The 20,712-nt window shown below is 42.6% G+C and overlaps 1 protein-coding gene across 3 annotated transcripts in view; it reads left to right on the top strand.

Annotated features, from left to right (window-relative positions):
* Positions 1 to 2,568: 2,568 nt before the first annotated feature.
* LEKR1 (leucine, glutamate and lysine rich 1) overlaps positions 2,569 to 20,712 on the top strand; it is a 64,265-nt gene continuing 46,121 nt past the window's right edge. The window contains exons 1-3 of one of the 3 annotated variants that reach the window (XM_075098610.1): positions 2,569 to 2,589; positions 2,919 to 3,000; positions 13,662 to 13,876. In XM_075098610.1, coding sequence (XP_074954711.1) covers positions 2,953 to 3,000; positions 13,662 to 13,876 — 263 coding nt within the window. In that variant the 5' untranslated portion in view covers positions 2,569 to 2,589; positions 2,919 to 2,952. Of the gene's footprint in view, positions 2,590 to 2,738; positions 3,001 to 13,661; positions 13,877 to 20,712 lie in introns of those variants that run through there. The other 2 variants (XM_075098609.1, XM_075098611.1) reach the window with 2 other exon arrangements.

Raw genomic sequence — 20,712 nt, 5'->3', positions numbered from 1 at the left:
ACGCCGGCCTGCTGCCACGCCACGTGGGCGAGACGCGGCCGGACTCTGGCCTCGCCTCCCTGCCCTGCGGGAGCTGGTAGCCCTCAAGCAGGGGCAGACGGACCCCGCTCAGCCTGCCAGAGTCCCAAGCCACCCGAGAAACATAGACAGGGGCACAAGGCTCATGACAGATGGGATTTTGTGTGGGCTTCCTGCAGGGAAATAGGCATTTCAGAGGGTAGTGTGGTGGGACCAGCCTCTCCTGTGCTGTGCTTCCCCCAGGGCCCCCTACCCATGAGCTGGCAGCAGCATGTTCTCCTCACCTCCAGGACAGGCTCTTCTCACCCCCTAGGACTGCATCTCCTCAGCCCCTCTAAGAGCTAGGTCCCCTCAGCCCCCCGGACGGGCTCCCCTCAGCCCCCCAGGGCTGGATCTCCTCATCCCCCCAGGGCCGGATCTCCTAAGCCACCCAGGACAGGCTCCTCTCAGCTCCCCCCGCCCCCAGGACCGGCTCCCCTCAGCCCCCGAGGGCTGCAACTCCTCAGCCCCCCAGGACCGGCTCCCCTCACACCCGCCCCCGCCCCCAGGGCCAGGCTCCCCGCAGCGGGCGCGGCGGGGGGCCGGGAGGGAGCACTCAGCCCTCAGCCGCCCCCCCTGCACCTCGCGGCCGCTGCCCGACGGCCGTCTTCCCCCCCCCCGCGCCTCGCCGCAGCGCCGCGGTGATCCGCGCTGATCTCATCGCCGCGCCGCACGACACCCTTCCCCGGCACGTTAGGCGGCCATCGCGTGAGAGGCGCTGGGCGCCCGGCCCGCCGCCGCCCCCCCACCGCCGCCGCCGCCATCACGCAGGGGGAACATATGCCGGCAAGGCGCGGCCCGGCGCCCCCCCGCCCGGCTCTCCGCGCCGATCAAAGGCGCTGCCCTCGTCGTCTCGCTGTTAATACCGCTCTTAATTAAATACCTTCGCGGGGGGCGAGCCGCCCTTCACACGCGATCCCCCCTCCCCTCCCCCCCGTGGGTGCAGCACGCTGGGAGCCCCTGTACTTTATTTATTTTTAAATCCCCAGCTCTTCATTCTGACCTTTGAGCGTATGCGACGGGCGAGTTAATGTTTGCTTTGCAATGCAGGGCGATGACTTGGGTGACATTCCCACGCCACACCCCACACCCCCCTTCCCACGCGAGTCACGCCGTCTGCATCCCCCTCCCCTTATTCCCGACGTGGCGCTGGATCACGAAGAGGTTAAAGAAGAGGGGATGGGGGGTGGGGGAAGCTGGGGCACGCGGCTCCGGTTGCTGCCAAACCGGGGATTAACGATGCAGCGCAGCCCGGAGGTCGGCACGCAACGTGGAGCGGGTCACGCCGGCAACACACGCGAGCACAGGGGGGGAGGGGGCAGCCACCCGTGGGACCGCGCTGCAAAGCCGGGGGGGCGCCCCTCGCCCCCTCCCGGCATTGCATCCTTGTATTATTGCAACAACTCCTACTCATGCAATTTTCCTTTTTTCCAATAAAATTCACTGTCTTCAATAGCAAGCCCCTTCCTTGCCCGCGCGCAGTTCACTCCACCAAAAAAAAACCAATCCCTATTCCCTATTCAGCTGCTCAGCACTGCTCTGAAAAATATTACTGATGCTTCACCCTACACGGCGCTGCCCCGGAGACTGAACCTTTGCAGCTAAAAGCGAGTCATGCATAAATTAAATCAGGTTAACAAGGCCGATGGAAGGTCATCCCGTTTTTCAGGATGGCTTCTTTCCAGTCATTAGTGGCTGTCCCTAAATTATTTTTTAGGGGGTGCATCTTTCTGTATAAGGCTTGTAGGGAATGCTTTGGGTGTATAGGAAATTCTTTGGGTGTACAGGAATTGCTTTGGGCAGGCTGGCAATCAGCTCTGGGAGGTGAGCAGCCCTGCTGCGCTCATGGCTCCTCACCCGCAGCATCGCACGTCTGCGCCGGGCTCAGGTGGAGAGACCCAGGCTGTGCTGGCTCCCTCGCTGGGGATGGCGGGGCCGAAGCAGATGCCGTTGTGGCACTGCTGATGGGATGCAATAACACCCGGGCTCACGGAAGGGGCCGCACATAAAATAGCCAGTGATGAAGAGAGGGGCAGAATGTGGAATTAATTCCATTGCAGTGGGGTTATACTGAAAACACCCGATTCTCACATCTTTTCCTGATTTATTTATTTTTATTGCTTTGCTGTGAACTCAAGTGGCTTTCATTGAGAGCTGGCAGCGCGAACACGGTTCATGCGGAGGTTGAGCACATGCTTCGGTTTTGACATGTAACTGACCCAGGCGTGAGGGTCGGTTTTGGGGTGACAGCTCAAATGAAACGGAGGCTTCGCAGTGAAACGGGCGGCATTTATGCCATTTTCCTCCCCCTACGGAGCCAGCTCCAGCCCTGCCAATGCAGCTCCTCGCATTACTCGTTATTAATTTTAAATCGGGCCAGTTCGTTATGTCAGGGCTCGGGGGGCGGGGGATCCCGGGGCGCCGCAGCCCTTCGGGTCCCCCCAAACCCCGCCGCCTTTGCGCGGGCCCCGGCCGCCTGAGGCGCACGCGCGGGGGCGGTGCGCCGTTGCCGTGGTTACGAAGGAAGCCGCGGTAAGAAAATGGCCGCCCCCGCTGCCTTCCCTCACCCCGCTTCCCTCCGCCTCCCCCGGGCTCCCGCGTCTTCCGCGGGAGGCGGCCCCGACCCGGGGGTCCCGGCCCGTCCCGTCCCATTCCGTTCCGTGTCCCCCCCTTCCCCTGACCCCGCCGCTGCGGCAGCCACGGCCTGTCCCCGAGCAGGCGTTGCAGGCGTGGGGAGGCTGTGCGGGGCTGGCCTGGGCCGCGTGTAACATGCGTGTGCTTGCACCTCCGCCCGTGGGCCAGAGGAAACGCGCGGCCCCCCCTTTGCTGACGGCAGGTTCTGACCCTGTGACCTCTGGCAGCTTCCCTGACCCCGCCGCGGAGTTTCGGGAGGCCATGGAGCCGCACGTCCCCATTCATGCGCTGCCCGAGGAGATTCGAAAGGTACGAAACAGTGGAAGTACAAAAACCCCAACATTTGGAGAGCAGATACTACAGGAATTTAGGGATGTCTCACGGGCCTTTGAAGACGGGTACATTATCCGGTACATTTTGGTCCTGGTGTGTTCTAGGTTTCATTGTCATATTACGTATAAGTGTATGATTACATTAAGTGTAATTACATGCTAGTGCTACAGGAACACAGTAGAGGAACACACTCATTTCTCACTGCTAGGTGAGTTTAAAAATTTACCCCATATGGCACATTTTGTTGCTGCAAGTTTGGAGTGATTGCAGAGCATAACATGTAATTGTTCCAAAGGAGTGTCAATACAAATAGGAACAGAGCATCCCCTTCATCTTTTCTTGTGTCTTCTCTTTCTGTGTGAGGCCGTTCTTTTGGGAGACAGATTATTGCCAATGTAACAATGCTGTTGTTTATATGGGTTAGCTTACGAGGAGGCTCTTTATATGCGGTCATGCACGCAAATAGAACACGAGTCGCTTTTTGAAACAGTATGAAGTTTTTACTTTGGCGATAAAACACCCTGTTGTCCTAATTTTTTGGCATGTGTCTAACAATCAACAAGTAATTTAAAAGTTTTATGAGCTCAGGCTAGCGTAGCTGGAGAAATTCTCCCTGGAATAGTCCAGAAAACTGTGGAGGCAATTTCTGAGCCATCAATGATTTCTGAGAATTCAAGGATGGGTAAGATAGGCAAAGGAAAGGAAAAAGGAATACTTGCCCTTAAAGAAGGGAAAGGGAAGAACCTGGGAAACTTACAGACTCAGTAGCAGAAAAGATACCAGATATGTTTGTTTATTTAGAAATTAGTTTGTAAGCATTGGCAGTATAAGGTGGCTAGCAAAAATCAGTGCAAGTTTCTCAGAGAAACAGTTGTGCCAAATTGTTGGATGAAGTACATCAGGCAAGTGTTCTGGTTCTAGTACTGCTCAGTATTTCCATGAATGACCGAAGGCAGCAGTTTGGTGGCACTTCAACTGCCTGTCTTTCATTTGGGTCAGTTCCTGATCTGTGCGCTAGACATACGCTAGCGCAAGGAGGAAGCAGGTGTGAGTGCAGGCAGAAACTGGAAACAGAAAGGGGGGGGACACTGTTTCTTTCCGTAGGAGTGTCGGTGCCTACTGTTTTCAATTGAGCTAGGATCTTAGATTACAATAAGGAATGCGCTGATGCCAGTCTGGGAGCAGCATTAAACTTTAAGCTTTTAGTAAGAATAAGGCATATTTAAAAAGAGTAAGTACAGTGCATCAATACAAAATACACAGTAACTGATGAAGCTTCCTTGTTACTTGCCAGACCTAACACTGAGGTCTATAATCAGGCCATAAGCAGAATAATGTTAACAAAGCGATATTACAAAGAATGCAAGTATTAAACGTGTTAGTATAGGAATTGCACGTAAAACTTGGGCCATCATTATTCTTCTGGTCAGGGCTATTGAGGTACTTGTTCTGAGCTGCAGGCTTTAAGAAAAGTAAAACAACTGATGGAATTCTGGAAAAACACAAAAATAGTAAAGACTAAAAATCCTGTTCTGGGAAGGGTAATAGAACTGGGTTTACTCATTCTAGAAAATATTTGAGGACACAATAACAGTATATACATGTGTAGGAAGATGGTGGTTGTCCTTCATCCCCAGCTGCAAATTAATCCTACACTCACCTTTCTGGGCTAGCTTTGGTTGAATGTTACGGAACTCTAGATGTAGAGGTAGCCGAGCCCTGGAGCAGCTCACCCAGGGGAGTTGTGGAATTCCTCCGCTGGTACTGTAGGGGAGAAGTAAGGCAAGCTTTTGCTTTGGAGTGGAGCACTGGGCAGGCAATCTCGAGATGTCTTTCAGTTCTGCAGTATACCTTTAACAAAAAGATCTTCATGCAGAAGGCACCCTGGCACCTCAGTGTGAGCTACATGAGCTCTAAGGCAATGACAGCCCAAGACTTTGGGATCGTTTTAATGTCAGGGTTTTACATGTCCTTTGCTGCTGCGTGTCTTTTCCCTCAGCTGACTTGCCTTGTAGTTGCAGTACAGTTACAAGATACAGAACTTGGTTACAAGTCATTCTCACAATTTCCTGTCCTTGTATTTTCTACCCTTTATGTACACATGTTCTTATTCCCTTCACATTCTCTGCTTCTTGGATTTTATAGCATCTCTTTTGGAATCTTTCTTTTAGATTGCTCCTAACATAAGCAGAACTTGTGCCAGCTGTAGATTGCCTTACTAAACTGAGCACATGCTCCCAACATGCAGCTTGCAGACCATGTGTGTCTGGAGGGAGTATGTTAAGCATGTGATTTCAGTGGCAGAATGAAGAATATTCACTTGCTAGGTTCCTGGTTGAATTGGCTTGCTGGAGGTTGGGTTGTAGTGCTGACAACGGATCAAGCAGCTGTCTCAGAAGAAAGGATGCAGACCAGAGCTCTCATCATTCCTTTCCTTCATGCTCCTAGTGGATGGAGCTTCACAAGGTGCTTATCCATACTTGGAGCAGGGATTTCGCTGCCTTTGAAATTGCACTCTTCTAGAGTATGGTATGGAGAGGGAAACGGGAAGGGAGTAAAACCATGGTTGTCACGGCAGAAACTGATATAAATTGACCATTTGTAGGCTGGGTCCAGTAGGTGTTGCCCACAATGTTTATTAAATTTTACAGGAAGTTATAATCTAGAGGGGAAGAGATTTAGTGGTATCTTGTTAATGAAATGGTAGGTGTGAAAGGACTTTAGTTCTTCAGGTTCTGATGAATTTTGCCTTAGAAAGTCATGTAAGAATTTTACATGGCCCTCCCTCCTTTCCTCTCCTCTTCTCTGGTACCTCTTTCACACAGTATGCATTGCAAGATAGGTGCCAAATGAAAAAAGATCGACAGGTAAACAAACTTCTATAGTATTTATTTTTAATTATTCACAGCTGTGTACTTCTTAGGAACTAATCATTAGTAAAGATCTAAATCATGGTTTGTTTCTAAAAAAAAAAAAGTATAAAACCTCAGAGTTGTGACTTTGCCTGTTAGCAGTTTGGTTACCTCACCGAGCAATGTTTGTCAATGTTAGAAGTGAGCAGGAGTCAGTTTTCCCTGCACGTTTCGAAAGAAGCTACGCCACATGGAGTGGTGGTGATGGCGAGGGTAACCTCTGGGAGGGAAACAACCATATCAGTCAATGGCAAAGTCCAAGCCATCTGTGACATTTTTTTGGGAAGGGTATTCTCTGGTTCTTAGCCTTATTTTAGAGACACTTGTACACTTCTGAGAGGTGATGTTTGCAGATTTGGTGTGCCAGAGAGCAGGTGCTTTAGCTAAACAAGTTGGTTGGTCTGCCTCAGTAGAACCCTACATTTTCTTGTAGGTGTACTGTCACAGGACTGTAGAAAGAACTTTGCAGAGGTCACTGGGTTGTAATACCTGCTTTTTCATGTATTTACGTGTCTTAAGATTTATGCCATCAAAATCAGTCTGAGAGGTATCGTAGACCACTGAATGGTAAAAAGAAGTTAGCGTTTCCTGTACTCCAATTTATCGATCTGTATTTCGGGGAGTTCTCTTTTTGTTGTTTGGGGTCTTTTGGGGGGTGTTTTGTTTTTGGTTTTTTTTCCTCAAAAGAAAATAAGATTATCATATTGCACCTTGATAGTTGTCTGTTGCTACTGGTAGACAAATCTTTTATCTGCTTGTGACCTTATTAAAGTTCTGTTTGTTTCAGCATTGTTGTTGCCCACTTAAAGTAAGTAGATGGGAAGATGCAGTTTTGCCCTGAAAACCTTGCTGAAGTGGGAAGCAAAACAGTAGCCACTCTCGTAAGACAGTAAAATGACATCCTGACTCCTCAAAGTACCTAACAAAAAGTTACATTTAATTTTATAATTTGCTTGGCAAGCAAATAACCTTTGCTTAACATGAATCATAAAATTAACTGAGCACAAGATACCCTTACAGATTAAGAGTTCTTTCACTCTAGGAGCCTCAGAAAGCAAGCAGAGCAGGAACTTTGAAGCTGTGTTATACATCAGTACAGAACGTTTCGTGGTATCCGACTATCCACAAAACATCACGTACGTTACTAGCAGCAAATGGTTACTCATTAGATTTGCCACGTGTGCTATAGATCAAGCACATTATGGTATCTTTATGAGCACATTGTTATCTTTACATTTTCTTGCTGTCTTTGAACTTGGGATTTTTTTTTAATAGGTTCTTACATAGTTCCAGTTGCGTTAATTATCTAAAGAATCTGTCCTGTTCACCAAGACTAGCTTTATAGAAGTGAACAACATAGCTATGTGCATACAATATCAATATGGATTTGGAAGCAGCAGCATTTCCATTTGTGCCTTCCAGATGAGCACGATATTATCTACATGCAGAATGGCACAAGGTCTCTTCAGAGTCCTGTTGTCATGTACCTTCTGAATGCATCTTAAGATGATGTTCACGAGTTGCCCCTACACCCGCTGAGGTTTTCAGTACTTGCTATCAAATTTTTAACTTTTAGATTTTGTTGGGATGACAGGCTCCAGCTATGTGAATATTCTGAGTGGCTGTAATAGGCTTTGGAAACGTTAGAAAATATCTGCTTATTTTTGGTGTAAGCACACATGTTACAGTCTAAAGAGATGGAAAGCTCTCAACAGTGAACTGGTTAGCCATGGATCCATAGCTGATTTGGGAAAACCGGTTCCCAGATAGTCAAGGCAGCCTGCTTTGTTACCACTGTGTATTGTGGTATCAGAGGATTTGTGAAAGCAGGTCTTCCGTTCCTAATGTGAGAATTCTGGAGTCAGTGCTGGTCACCTAGGGCAGCAAAAGACTTTGATCTTTTGCTGTGCTCATAAGGTGAGGACTGTATTCACTACGTTCAAGCTTTTTCTCAGAAAGTTAGGGCTGTATTGACTATATTCAGGCTTTTCTGTATCCTTTCTGCAGCTGGCGCCCAAGTATGGTGCTAGGAGTTGGAGGGATTACAGCATCTTGCGTCACAAGCAGCTGGGTTGTAGCTAGGAGGGGCTTCCCAACTGTTGCAACTACAGATGCAAAAAGTCAGTGTTGTCAGGCAAAGATATGATTAACAGTGGGCTAAATTATCTTTTGTCTGCGCAGGCATAGTTTTGTTGCAATGTACTGCGGTTCAGTTTATAAGAACTCTGTGCTCTGTATTGCGCTGGAGAGCTGGAGTGTGCTGTAACACATCCTGAAAGAGCTTATGAGTACCAGTAAGGTCTGCATGGCCTGTTGGACATGTGTTAGATATTTGCAGGGCTTGTGTGAGTGTGTGCAGTTACTAGCAGTGCAACACTGTCTTTTATGATTCATTAGTCTGCTTTACTCCCAGGCAGGAAAAAATTAAAGCTACCTGAAATCTGAGTATTATTTCCTGTCATGACAAACTGATTATTTCAGGGCATGTTTTGAATGAAACTTCTGAGAGCAGGACATTCTGTTTTTACTACAAGCCTATTTCTACACTATTCATATGTATTCAAAGCAAGTACTGTGATTTTTATTTTGCAACTGCTATTTTATGGAAGTTGAGCAAATAATTACATATACAGTATGGCTTAGCGTTACAAGCTGTGTTACCTTCTGACTAGATGCTGACTGAAAACTTGACTCACAATAAACTTATTTTAAAATGAAGTTTCTACTGAGACTCTTCAAAATCATTCTTTGAATAATAAAAAATATCTATGTCAATGAAATAACTCTTCAGTTTTGTATATACAGCAGAAGAATCCACTTTCTTCCTAGAATATCAATTGTGTGGTTTGAGTAATGACTTCTTTTTGTGTAATAGGGACTGGCTATTTTGTCAGGAGAGGGACAAACAGCATGAGAGAAATGAAAGTAGTATGGAAGAGGAGGAGTAAAACAAAAAGTAGGTAGATTCAGATCATAAGGTTGAATCAAGTAGAGGTAGAATTAAAAAAATCAATATACAGAAATAATTTAAGAGCACTGAGCTGCAGCATAATGAGTTTTTTTTTTTTCCTTGAGTTTTATGTATTGTTCTGCTACACGTATAGTTTGGTCAAACACAGGGGTTTTTGTTATTTGGCCAGTCCTCACTAAAGCAGTCTCAGTCCTGGCAGATCAACTGGGGATGGAGCAAGAGCTGTTATTACTGTGCTACGTGCCTGAGGAGCACTGGGTGATCCAAGGAGAGTGGTGAGTACTGCAGTTTCCTTAGGCTCTCCCTCCCCTGCACTGTAAAATTAATGTACAAGGAGCACATCTGTGCTCATGGCTCTATGTTTTTATTTCAGTGATGAACAGAAACATATTCAAAGGTTTTTAAATTAATGTCATTAATTGAGGACTTAAGTTCTGGCTTTTAAGAGTCATGGCTATTTATTAGCTGCTTGCAATGGACTATTTCTAGCATAAGTGATCCATATGCTGGATGTTGTAATACCAACACACTGCTAAGTGAGAAAGTAGATTATTTTTCTTTTAGCAAGAATTTAGCTCTTTATCATGGTAATTTTTGCAGGTGGAATCTGACATATTAGAGAAGAGCAGTGTACAAGCTGACACTCCCTGTAGTTATTTGGTCAAGTTGAAATTATATACATTCCTGTCTTGTCATTCAAAGGCTAAAAATGGTCCAGACTACCAAAGTAATTTTTTCTTTTTTCTTTTTTTCCTTATAACTTATGCTCTACAGATGCTTATGGTACTGAGTCAAACATATGTAATTTGAGTGACTATCCCTCTTGGCTTAGTTCTCCACTTGACCTTGGTAGCTAAAGAAATCTATGTAACCATGGAATAATATTAGTTCTTCCAAAACTGAACACAGCTCTGAGTTGAAACTACTCCCACATATGCTGTAGTGGAACAGCTGCTGGAATACCACAGCTAGAAATGCTACCTTGCAATAACGTTTGTTCTGGACATAGCTCTTGTCCTTTCTGTGAAGACTGGTGCATCTGGTGTAATGTGTATCAGAACTGTAGCTCAAAATCTTATGGATCGAATATCTTCCTAGTTCAAGCACTTTGTCCTCAGTGAGTTTGTTTTTTGTTTTACGTTGTTATTGTGCACCCAGTACTGTTGTGCTAACTCAAAGAGCAAGGTTTTTTTATGGTACCCCTCTGTTAGCTTTTCAAGTCCTGTTTGCCCTGGGTTTCCCTGTCCAGGCTGACTAAAAACACAATTCTAAAGAAGTACCTTCTGGGTTGTGTTTTTTTTTTTAATTCCTAATCGATTTTTTTTCTATTCACTGCCTATCCTCATTGCTAAGGACATACATGGTTCCCTTTCTAGTTAAAGCTCTGATAGTATCCTTTTCTATTCCTTCCAAACTGTGCTTTTTCCCCTGATTTTTTTTTCTGCTTTGCATTTGAGAAGTTTACAACAGTCTTTTGATCGAATGTAAACAGTGAAATATGGAATCTGAAAACATAAGTAATTGTGTATGTAATACACATTCTTAGTGGTTACTCGGCGATAATATTATTCCAGAAGAGATAGCTTTGCAAGCATAAGAGCTAATGAAAATTTGCTTCCTACAGACTTCTATGTAATGGTTGATCGACTTTGGTGTCTAACATAAAAGGCCTAATGGAATCTTTTCTCCTGGACATACCATTTATGAGGCTCTTTCCTATATGGATTATCTGATATCTGATAAGGACTGCCCTCTCACTCCAGAGTTTTCTTCAGCGAGGAACTTATGAAGTCTTTATTGCCTGCCTGGTTGTCTAAAACTTTTAGGCACTTCAGTATTTCTGCTCTCAGTGTCAGAATTGGTTATAAATGACCAAACATTCTGGTTCACAAATTATCGAAGGGTGACAATAGAGAAATAAACACATAGGTGTAGTAAGGTTGCTTCTCTTGGAAACTGTGCAAAACCCAAAACCATTTCATTTGTAAGTAGTCTTCAAAACTATAAAATGCTTTCTGCCTCTGACCTTTAAATTGGTGTAGCCCTAAGATAGCTTTGTCGCTATTTTGGCGTAACGAAATCAGTGCCTACAGCTTGACAGCATTTCTCTGTACCAGTCTTTCTGAAGCTCCAGTGGCTTCCGAAAAGTGTCCAACCAGCTCAGGAATTTCAGGAGATGTTTTAAGTATCAGGGAGGAGAAGGCGGGTTGTGATGTTGACAGAGCAAGAGAGAAGGGGGAAGAAAAAAAGAAAAAGAAAGAAAGAGAAAGGCCTGCTTGTGTTTTGACCACTGTGGGCATGAGAGAGAAACCTTGGATTTAGGATGAGAATTCAGGTTAGTATGCCCCTTGTTCTGCTCAGTTCAGGCCTTGCTCTTTGAGGTTATTCACTTTCAACTGAGTCCTGTTAATTTTCTAGACATATTGGGTATACATGTCATGTAAGTAACCTCACTTATTGGTGTTAGTCTACTGCAGCATGGAATTTAGCGTGAGCTAGCTTGCCTGTTCAGCATCACTCAGCCCATGCCAAATTCATTACTGGTGTTAGGAAACTGCTACTCATAGTACAGGTAGATATTTTAAAACTAGTTCAGTCTGTGTACAGTATATTGCGGTGGCTGCAGGATAATTGCGCGTGTACAAAAGCAAGTTTCTGATTAAAAGACAGAACTTTCTTTCCTTACTGCACTATTATAGAGCCCTCGGGCTTTCCTGTGGTTTTTTTGGCTACGTAGCAAAAACTTTAAAAATCCTACCTGATCTGAAGTCTTTTCAAGTTTTTACTTCACCTGAGGAATGGATGTGAAGAAGAATGGGACCCATTTCCTGCTAAGTCCAGATAGCATAATAAATATTATCTATGACTTAATTTCTTTTTAAGTTCAATAACAAAATTGAATTTGAAAACTAAAAAGTTTTAGTACTTGCATAAAACGTTTTCAGTTCAGGACCCCAATTGTTTTGTTTTGTTTTTAATCCTAGTACCCAGTGTAATTTCTGCAACTGTTTATTTGAAAGACAGCAGTGGTGGTACTGCACGAGAGCACAATGTTCTTTTTGGGATAAGAGCCCCCCTCCTGTGCTCCGTATAACAGCTCATTTTGTCCTTTTTCAATATAGTAATTTTAGTGCTTTGGAACTTTATGGTAGTTATCCTGAATAATAGTTTCATATTTCCAAGCACAGTTTGCAGCTGCCAGGAAAAATAAACTTGCATTTTCAACTCATTCAGAGCAACTGTAACTAGGGGTATTTTAAACTGGGGCAAACCCAAGAAATCGGAAAATAAAGCTTGGCCTGGTACTTCCAGGGCATCCTGAAATATCATTTTTATCAAGATATATTTAAAGTGCTAACAATTATTGAATCATGGGATAATAAGTCTTTAGTTTATATTTTTTGGAAGCTGTTTGTTTCGTCTAAGTACTATTTCTTTGAATTATGCGCATGTCTCAAAATACCTCTTTTGCTTTTTTTTAAGGGATTCTTACAGTCTTTGACTTAAACTGCAGTTTTCCAGCTTTCTGATTTTCATAAGTCATTGTGTTAAAATCCTTGTAACAGCTGAATATTGCAAGAAAGGTTAAAGTGTGTTTTAAGCTCTCAGTACACACAACTGCTCTGCCACCCATTGCCCATCTTTTGTGTCTCGAAGATTACCAATACCTTTTTATATTTGTTGCTTTGACGTTGTCTCTTTAGCTGTATTATGAGTGTCCTGATCTAGTCTTAATTCTAACCATCTCCTCTCAAATGCATTTATGCTGTGACCCCAGAACAGGATAAAACCTGTCATGTTCAGGGATCTGTGATCTGTGCTGCCAAGCAGATGCTTACATGTACCCTATTGAAGTGTCGGGCCTTTTTGGGTTGGTCTGGCTGATTTATTTACTTGATATTCATTTCTTGTGCAGGTTCAGTTCTGCCATCACTTGTAAACTGAGCATTTTTTTCAGGAAGTGAAAATGATTAAAACACACAGGAATAACTGACATACTGAGTAATAAGCACGTATGAAAGTCAGAGCACATCTATCTGTTCATATTTATGAAGCCTTGCTTACTGCAAAGCTTAATAATTTGATCATTTATAAAAGTATGTTTTCTCCATTTAAGAAATGGTCTTTCAATTAGATATGTATTACGTACTCTGTATTCTTTTAATCAGTGGTGAATACTTCATGCCTAGTAAATGCGTTACATTTTCCACAACACTCAAGTGCCATGGACAGCACATCATCATAATTAATCCCTTACTCATTTGAATTATATTTGTAAAGATTGCTGGATTACATCATTCTATTCACTTTCCACTTTTCATCTTACCTACTTCAATTGGGTATGAGTTGTCAAAAAAACACAGTAAATAACATTTTTCTGGCTCAGGCAATCACAAATTCATTAAGGAGATAACTTTGTAAACCACGGCATTTTATTTTAAATTAATACATCAAATATAATTCAGAGGTACTTCAGTTTAGAATTCCAGCAGGAGTTCTTACATAGTAAATTGCATAGTTGATATATCTTGTGAAGTTTCCAGTAAGTGAAAGTACTGCTCTAGCGTGATTTCATTTTGCTAATGCAGAATTTTGTCTTTATTATTTGTTAAAGCAATAACAGCATCTGATCATAAATGCTGCAGAGCGGTAAATGGTTTAAACTATTCAGATTTATTATTATTTAGTGTCATTCAGGGTTTTTTTTTTGTTCAACTTCTTACAAACAATCTTGCAATTTTATCTTTTTTTAGATGTCCCGGGATGAGACAGTGTGTAAATACTGTGGAGTCAGCTATTTGATACTTCATGAATTTAAGGTGATGGAAGAAAAAGTAAAAGCAATGGAAAAGGAGATTAAATTTTGTGAAGGAAGTATAGAACGGGAAAAAGGACTTCAAGCAGAATTGCAGTCTCTTTACCAAGACCTTGAACACTATCGAGCTGACAGTGAATCAAAAACAGAAAGGTCAGAGCATATTATCTGGTCTCATGTTATTCTTGTGTATGTGTATTAGGTAATTTAATTCCAAAGAAGTTTAAACTACAAATAAGGTTTGTCTTTCTTTTATCAGATATAACATATATGGTGTAATACTTAGTTTAAATCATCTTTCATAATATTCTCTGGAAGCAAGTTTTAAATTCCCTAATGGTTTAGAAGCAGTCAATATATTTAAAGCAAAAGAAAGGTCAGAAGGCATTTCTGAGGTATTCCCCCTGCATACACTCCCAAAGGGAAATGATCAAATATTTAATCTTACCATTTTGTAATAAAATTGTAATATTTTAAATGAAATTCCATAGTATTGGGTGTTTCACAGTTCTGAAAGTTTTACTTATTGTCTCATAGTAACACAGTAAAGAATTGCCAGCGTTCTTACCCTGAGAAGCTTACAGTTCACCCTCTGAAGGGATGATACAGAATACTAAAGCAGTTATGAAAATCTTGGGTACTGCTTGTGGCGTTGTTCCTCAGAAACGGAGTTTGCAAATGCTTACTGTCAGGTATGTAAAGGTCCCAGTTAAAGGGGGAGTTTTGTGCTCTCAAGCACTCCAGTAGTTGACAATAGACCTCAGAGCCACATTTGTATTTTTAGGGCGCAATGATTAGAACCTTTAAGTGTGTTCTCCTTCTGCTCATACTTAGAGACTTTTGATGCATTCTACTTCTTCATCACATCATGATGACTTTAACTTAGAACAGGAAGTCGTATTTTGAAAAAATGTGTCCTTTTGATGGGCCTGTAGCACAGCTTTGGTTCCTAAACCTTCAGATTGGTACATATAAAGTTCATTTTGGGGTAGATAGGAGAAAATAAAGTGTAAAAGGGAAGTTCCAAATACCTTTTTTTCTTCTGCCCTTCCTTCGTTCATAATTTCTAATATTTTTCCTGTTCTTCAGGTTTGCAGGAAAGGGTGCAAAGGTAGGTATACCCAAACTAGATTTAAAATACGTGACTGATTCATGTACTGTAAGTGGCGTTACTGGGGCAGTGGCTGCAGAACCTGGTGTCTGCCTTTGTTAGGTTTTGTGCCACCATAATTAGGGTGCCATCAGGTTCTCAGCCATGAGCTTCAAGCTAGTTTGTTAGCTTTGATTTGTCAGTCCTCAGTGGTTATTTATAATGTATAAAGAACTTGGACTGAGAGGGAAATTGTTGTGGTCAATATGAACTTTATGATGTAATTAGCATATGGGTAGTTTTTTAAGTCTTTTTTTTGCTGTAGGATTTCTGGACTCATATTTCTGGTTCCTAATTAACCTCTGTGGCTTTTATGCTGTTTTACAACACCATGACAATATAGAAAATTTCATAATAACAAATAGTACCTTTTCTGCACTGTTCTGTGGAAGAAGTGCAAGTGTTTTGGCCTCTTCCAGACCTGAAGCTCTGAAGAATTGCCCTTCCTTTTCTTCCGTTTGTCTTCTATGCTTCATAGTCAGATTTAACATGAGTACTAGCTGCTGGTTTTCTGTTTCCTAATTTTCTATCCTCATATTTTGGAATCTGTTGTTATATTCCACTGATTGTTTACAGTAGTACTATAAACATTTATATTAATAGTTGGCTAATAAAAGATACTTTATAAAAATACAGTTGCTAAAGTTGACTACTGATAGAATAATGTGGTACAAACAAGGGCACCAGAAACTTCTTGGTAATTTCTTGCTCATCTGAATCAAACTGTTTGTCAGAAGCTTTTTGTATGAATGAGTTATAATTTTAAGTATCAGCTTAGCCATTTTGATTCTGAAGACCCCCGATAGGGGTGTTTCTTGCACGACTGGCTCATACCTAGTAGCAAGTGATAGAGAACTGATAACATGGGACCTGTGGAGTATTAAGGTGCTCTAATGAGATTGTACTGGAATGCTTTGGAAACACTGCAAAACAAACAGCTACAGCTTGTCTATAGGTGAAGCACTCAAATATTTTGGTTTTGGGTTTGGTTTTTTTTTGCAAATCACTCAAACACTGTAAGAATTTGATGTTACTATTAATGGATTTAGGCAGGCTTATGTTTAGTAATACTACTAATAAAAGATACATTTTAAAACACAAGTTCACACAAAATTGAACAGAACGCGTATGTCTTGCAGATTACTCATATTGTTTCTTGCAATATTTTTTTCATTTGAACTGAACATCCTCACCCCCCAATATTCAATGTTTTCTTTGGTATAACATTGTATTTTTGAAGGGTGCATTTGGTCCTTGTTCCTTTAATGGCTTTGGGTGGCAGTTATGGTGGCAATATTCAGTGTGTTAAGTGCAGTGATAGCACATTCTTCTTGTTGAGGATCATTTGCCAAAGGTGAACTTAAAATTTTCATTTAGTTGACTTTTTGTGGCAAAGCTGGAACAGTTAATAAAAATTTTATCTCTGCATTTTTTTCCCTTAGGGCTTGACTGATTTAAAACCTGCTGAAATCAAGTGGAATACTTTCAGTAGGCTTTCATTCAGGCCATAAATCAACTATTGTGCCTTGTGAAGTAACTTGTCTAAATATTCCTTATCTGCTCTTTTCTGTCCTGGGCCTCTCTTGTTACCATGTGCTGTTGGCATAAACTAACTATTCAACATACTATCTTCTGGTTCTTGCAAGGTTGACAAATCATTCCTCCCAAATGGCAAATGTTTATCAGAAACCAAATATGCCTTTTTTTTGTTTTATTAATCTCTGGTAGACCAAGAGATGCAGTCTTTCTTGTTAGTTGCAGACTGTTTCATTTTTATATTCCTTTTAGGTTAAAGTATTACTTTTGTTTGTACCTGTGGTTAACCTTGAAAGCTACCTGGGAACCTGAGCTTTTGCAAAAATTAGTTACCTACCCTTCGGGATTTTGTCAGAAGAAGGGGGGCTAACTGTCACACAGTTAACAACACTGATTTTATTTAGCTGTTCAAGTCTTATTCCATGTTAAAATCACTGTAATTCCAGAATACTTGCATGAGAGCTATTCCTGAAGGGCTGTGGCCAGCTTGAAATAGCAATGCCAGTCAATACATGTGCTGACGTGAGGCAGGCTGTGCAGCTGGTACTGCCTTGTACTCTGCACTGCTGGCTCTTCTACAAGATATTGGCTGCTGTCTGCAAGAGCAATGATTGATACGTAGTTAAGCTGAAAGGCTGGTGTGTCGTTTGACTAACCTTTTTTTGTCTGTTACTGTGGTGGGTTGAGCAGGTGCCCACCAAAGCGGCTCTATAGCTCCTCTCCTCAGCTGGACAGGAGATAGATCATTCACCAATTGGTCATGGGCAAAACACTCAACTTGGGGAAATTGGTAATAAATTCAGCTAATCAAATCAGAGTAGGATAATGAGAAATAAAACCAAATCTTAAAAACACCTTCCCTCCACCCCTTCCTTCTTCCTGGGCTTGACTTTACTCCCAAATTCTCTGCCTCCTCCCCTCGAGCGGCACAGGGGGACAGGGAGTGGGGCTTGCGGTCAGTCCATCACACATTGTTTCTGCTGCTCCTTCCTCCTCAGGGGGAGGAGGACTCACACTCTTCCCCTGCTCCAGCGTGGGTTCCCTCCCACAGAAGACAGGCCTCCATGAACTGCTCCAATGTGGGCCCTTTGTGCGTGCTGTGGTTCTTCATGGACTGCTCCAGCATGGGTACCTTCCCCAGGGTGCAGCCCTCCAGGAACAGGCTGCTCCAGTGCGGGTCCTCTGTGGGGTCACAAGTTGTGCCAGCAAACCTGCTCCAGGGTGGGCTCCTCTCTCCACGGGCCCACAGGCCCTGCCAGGAGCCTGCTCCAGCACGGGCTCTCCATGAAGTCACAGCCTCCTTTGGGCGCATCCACTGCTCTGGTGTGGGGTCCTCCATGGGCTGCAGGTGGGTATCTGCTCTGCTGTTAACCTCCACGGGCTGCAGGGGGACAGCCTGCCTCACCATGATCTTCACCACGGGCTGCAGGGGAATCTGCTCTGGCACCTGGAGCACCTCCTCCCCTTCCTTCTTCACTGACCTTGATGTCTGCAGGGTTGTCCCTCTCACATATCCTCACTCCTCTCTTCAGCTGCAGTTGTGCAGGTTTTTTTCTTCCCTCCTTCTTAGCTATGCTACCCCAGAGGTGCTACCACCATCACTGGTGGGCTCAGCCTTGGCCAGTGGTGGGTCTGACTCCGGGCCAGCTGTCAATGGCTCTGTTGGACGTGGGGGAAGCTTCTGGCAGCTTCTCATGGAAGCCACTCCAGTATCCCCTCCGCTACAAAACCTTGCCACACAAACCCAATGCAATTACCTATTAAAACATATTTTTAACAGGCACTTTCATCAGGTTCTTTACTTCTGTAAGTCATTAGAGATATCAGTATGATTAAATTTAGCCTGGAGTCCCTAGAGCTGATTTTATTAACAGGTTTTCTCGGGCGGTGTCTTTTGACATTTGTGACGCTGCATGAAGGTTACACTGTATTTGTGGTGTGAATTTTGATAATTCTTGCAACATCCATTGTAAGAAATGTAAAATAGATTTAAATACTAAAGATGCTTTTTAAAGGTATAGCAGTGCTGAATGTCATAAGCGCGACAAGGAGCAAAAAATTTTTATGATGTTTACACATGTGAAGAGGTGTATAGATATCACTTAGCAAGTCCTATGTCAAAGATCTCTTGTAAATAGATTCCTGAAAACTTTTTTACAAATCTAGCAGGAGGAGTTACTTGTTGGTTACTACCATAAGACTTATGCTCCTGAGTCATGCATGTAAATGTTCAAAATTTTATCCATAAATAATAAAATCTTAAAGATAATGTAAACCTAACATTTTAAGTTGTGGAAACTGTATTTTCCATATTCGTGCTTTTTTCTGTGTGTTTTTCTCAGTTTGTTAGTTCCTACCACAATGGCAAAACTTAATATCATGGAAAATGCTTTGTTGCTGAATTTGCCTAAAATAAATCTTCCTTTTTGCAACGTGATTGCTTTGGGAAGCAACAGCAACTACTTGGCTAGGTAAAGTCTAAACTTGTAATAAAACACTAAAGTGACTGGGCAGCGATATCAGCACGCTGCTCTACCCTTAGCCACTAACCTCCACAGCATTTGGTAAAAATGATGTATGGTTTCTTGTCCTAGGAGGCTGAAAACACTGGAAATGGGGAGCGGTACATGCGTTAAGAACAGTGTCACCATTTTAAAAATAGGTTTTGAAGGGAAAGAACACGAGGCAAAAAGGTCACTTTAATAATTTTTTTTATGGATATATATATGTCTATGTTCAATATTTAGTGAACAAGTGGAATTGAGTTGGTGTAAAAAATTACCGAGAGCCAACCCTGGATGAAATGAAGAGGTAAAGAACTAACCTCTCCTTTTCTGAATGTGATTTAGGGCATACAGTCAGTTATTCTTATTGTATACCATCATACATGCGTAACTTGGGAGACTGTTTTAGAAAGCATGACTAATAAGCAAAACATAACCACTGCAGCACTCTAATGTATTTTCAGAATGATATTGGTGTGTCATCTAATGCATAAGAAGAAATCATTTCATAAAGTAGTAAATGAGTGGTCTTCATCATGCTACAGATGTTCTGTGCAAGTCTCAGATGTGTGCTTGTTCATGGGCTGCTTGGAAGAGACAAGTAAATACGACAAGCTGCCAAGAAGTATCATCTGGGTGTGGGATTCAGTGAGTCCCTGGGTTTTGCACTCATCTTTTCCCAGCAAAAGAAAATAATGTAGTGGTTTTTCATTATGGGAGAATATAAAGCACACAAGTGCTGGAATTTTTCTGTGTCTTTATGCATTTAATTCTACTTTTAGGTAGCTCAAGTTGCTGTGTTTAGAAGACATAGCGCCTTCAACTTTTTTATTGAATCTGTTTTGTAAATAACATGGCAGTACGTACTTTTCTAATTAGCTATGTGATAAGTTCAGGGTGTACTTATTAACGAGGAAAAAGCAGAATTTTGTGTAATGCAAGGTGTTTTAATATGTTGTTTTTAATAGTTGCAAACTCATCTGTATATTTTGCCCTGATAGTGTCATCATGATGACTTGGGTTTGGCTTGGGCTTGTGCAGAGAGCCGGCAAAAGGCCTAACAGTGTTTGTGGGACCCAGGTCCTGCGTCCATCCTCTGTACAGGAGTGAACTTCACTTTTATACTTAAAAAAAATCACTGACAAATCTTGTCACAGTCTCAGCAAGCCAATCAGCACAGTGCCTTGGGGAAATAAGCTCTTGCTGTTAGATTCTTATGCAAAGTATGTTGAAGCCACTGTCTTCCCAGTAGGATACATGCTTTTTGCTGCTGTCAACCAATAGCTCAGTCCCACCCCTGTTGTGTTAAAATTGTGGTTGTTCTAGTTTTGACAAGGTTTTTTCTGTTACCATGATTAAGTGCCAAGATTGATTATTAATAAGCAAGACAAATGTGTTCACACAGATAGTTCAGAAGAATGGTTCATGAGGTGCAAAACTATGCAGTAATCCTCAACCTTCTCCCAAATTCCTGATAAAATAAACTTTCTTCCAGCAAAACAAAATTCCTTATCTAGAAGAGGCTGAAACAGCAGTCAATGGAAAATGCAAAGGGCAAGGTGAAATCTGTATTTTTGCTTCTGTGCATACTTTTCATGTATATTTCATTAAAAATGTTTTCATATTTAATAGGTAAAATTAAAGTTTAAAGTTACATTTTAAAAGTTATCACAGTTTTTGGCATCTGAGAATGGAGCTATGTAATGCAAAAGTAGCCTTGAGAGGTGTTTACTGGCAAGAAAGCGCCAGCAAAGATTCCACGTAAGTCTATGCGTGCCTCCGTGAATGGCTAACTTTTC

This window comes from Phalacrocorax aristotelis, chromosome 7 (genome assembly GCF_949628215.1).
Source record: "Phalacrocorax aristotelis chromosome 7, bGulAri2.1, whole genome shotgun sequence".
Lineage (NCBI taxonomy): Eukaryota > Metazoa > Chordata > Aves > Suliformes > Phalacrocoracidae > Phalacrocorax > Phalacrocorax aristotelis.
The sequence above is the reverse complement of the archived record's forward strand: the minus strand, read 5'-3'. Positions and strand labels throughout refer to the sequence as shown.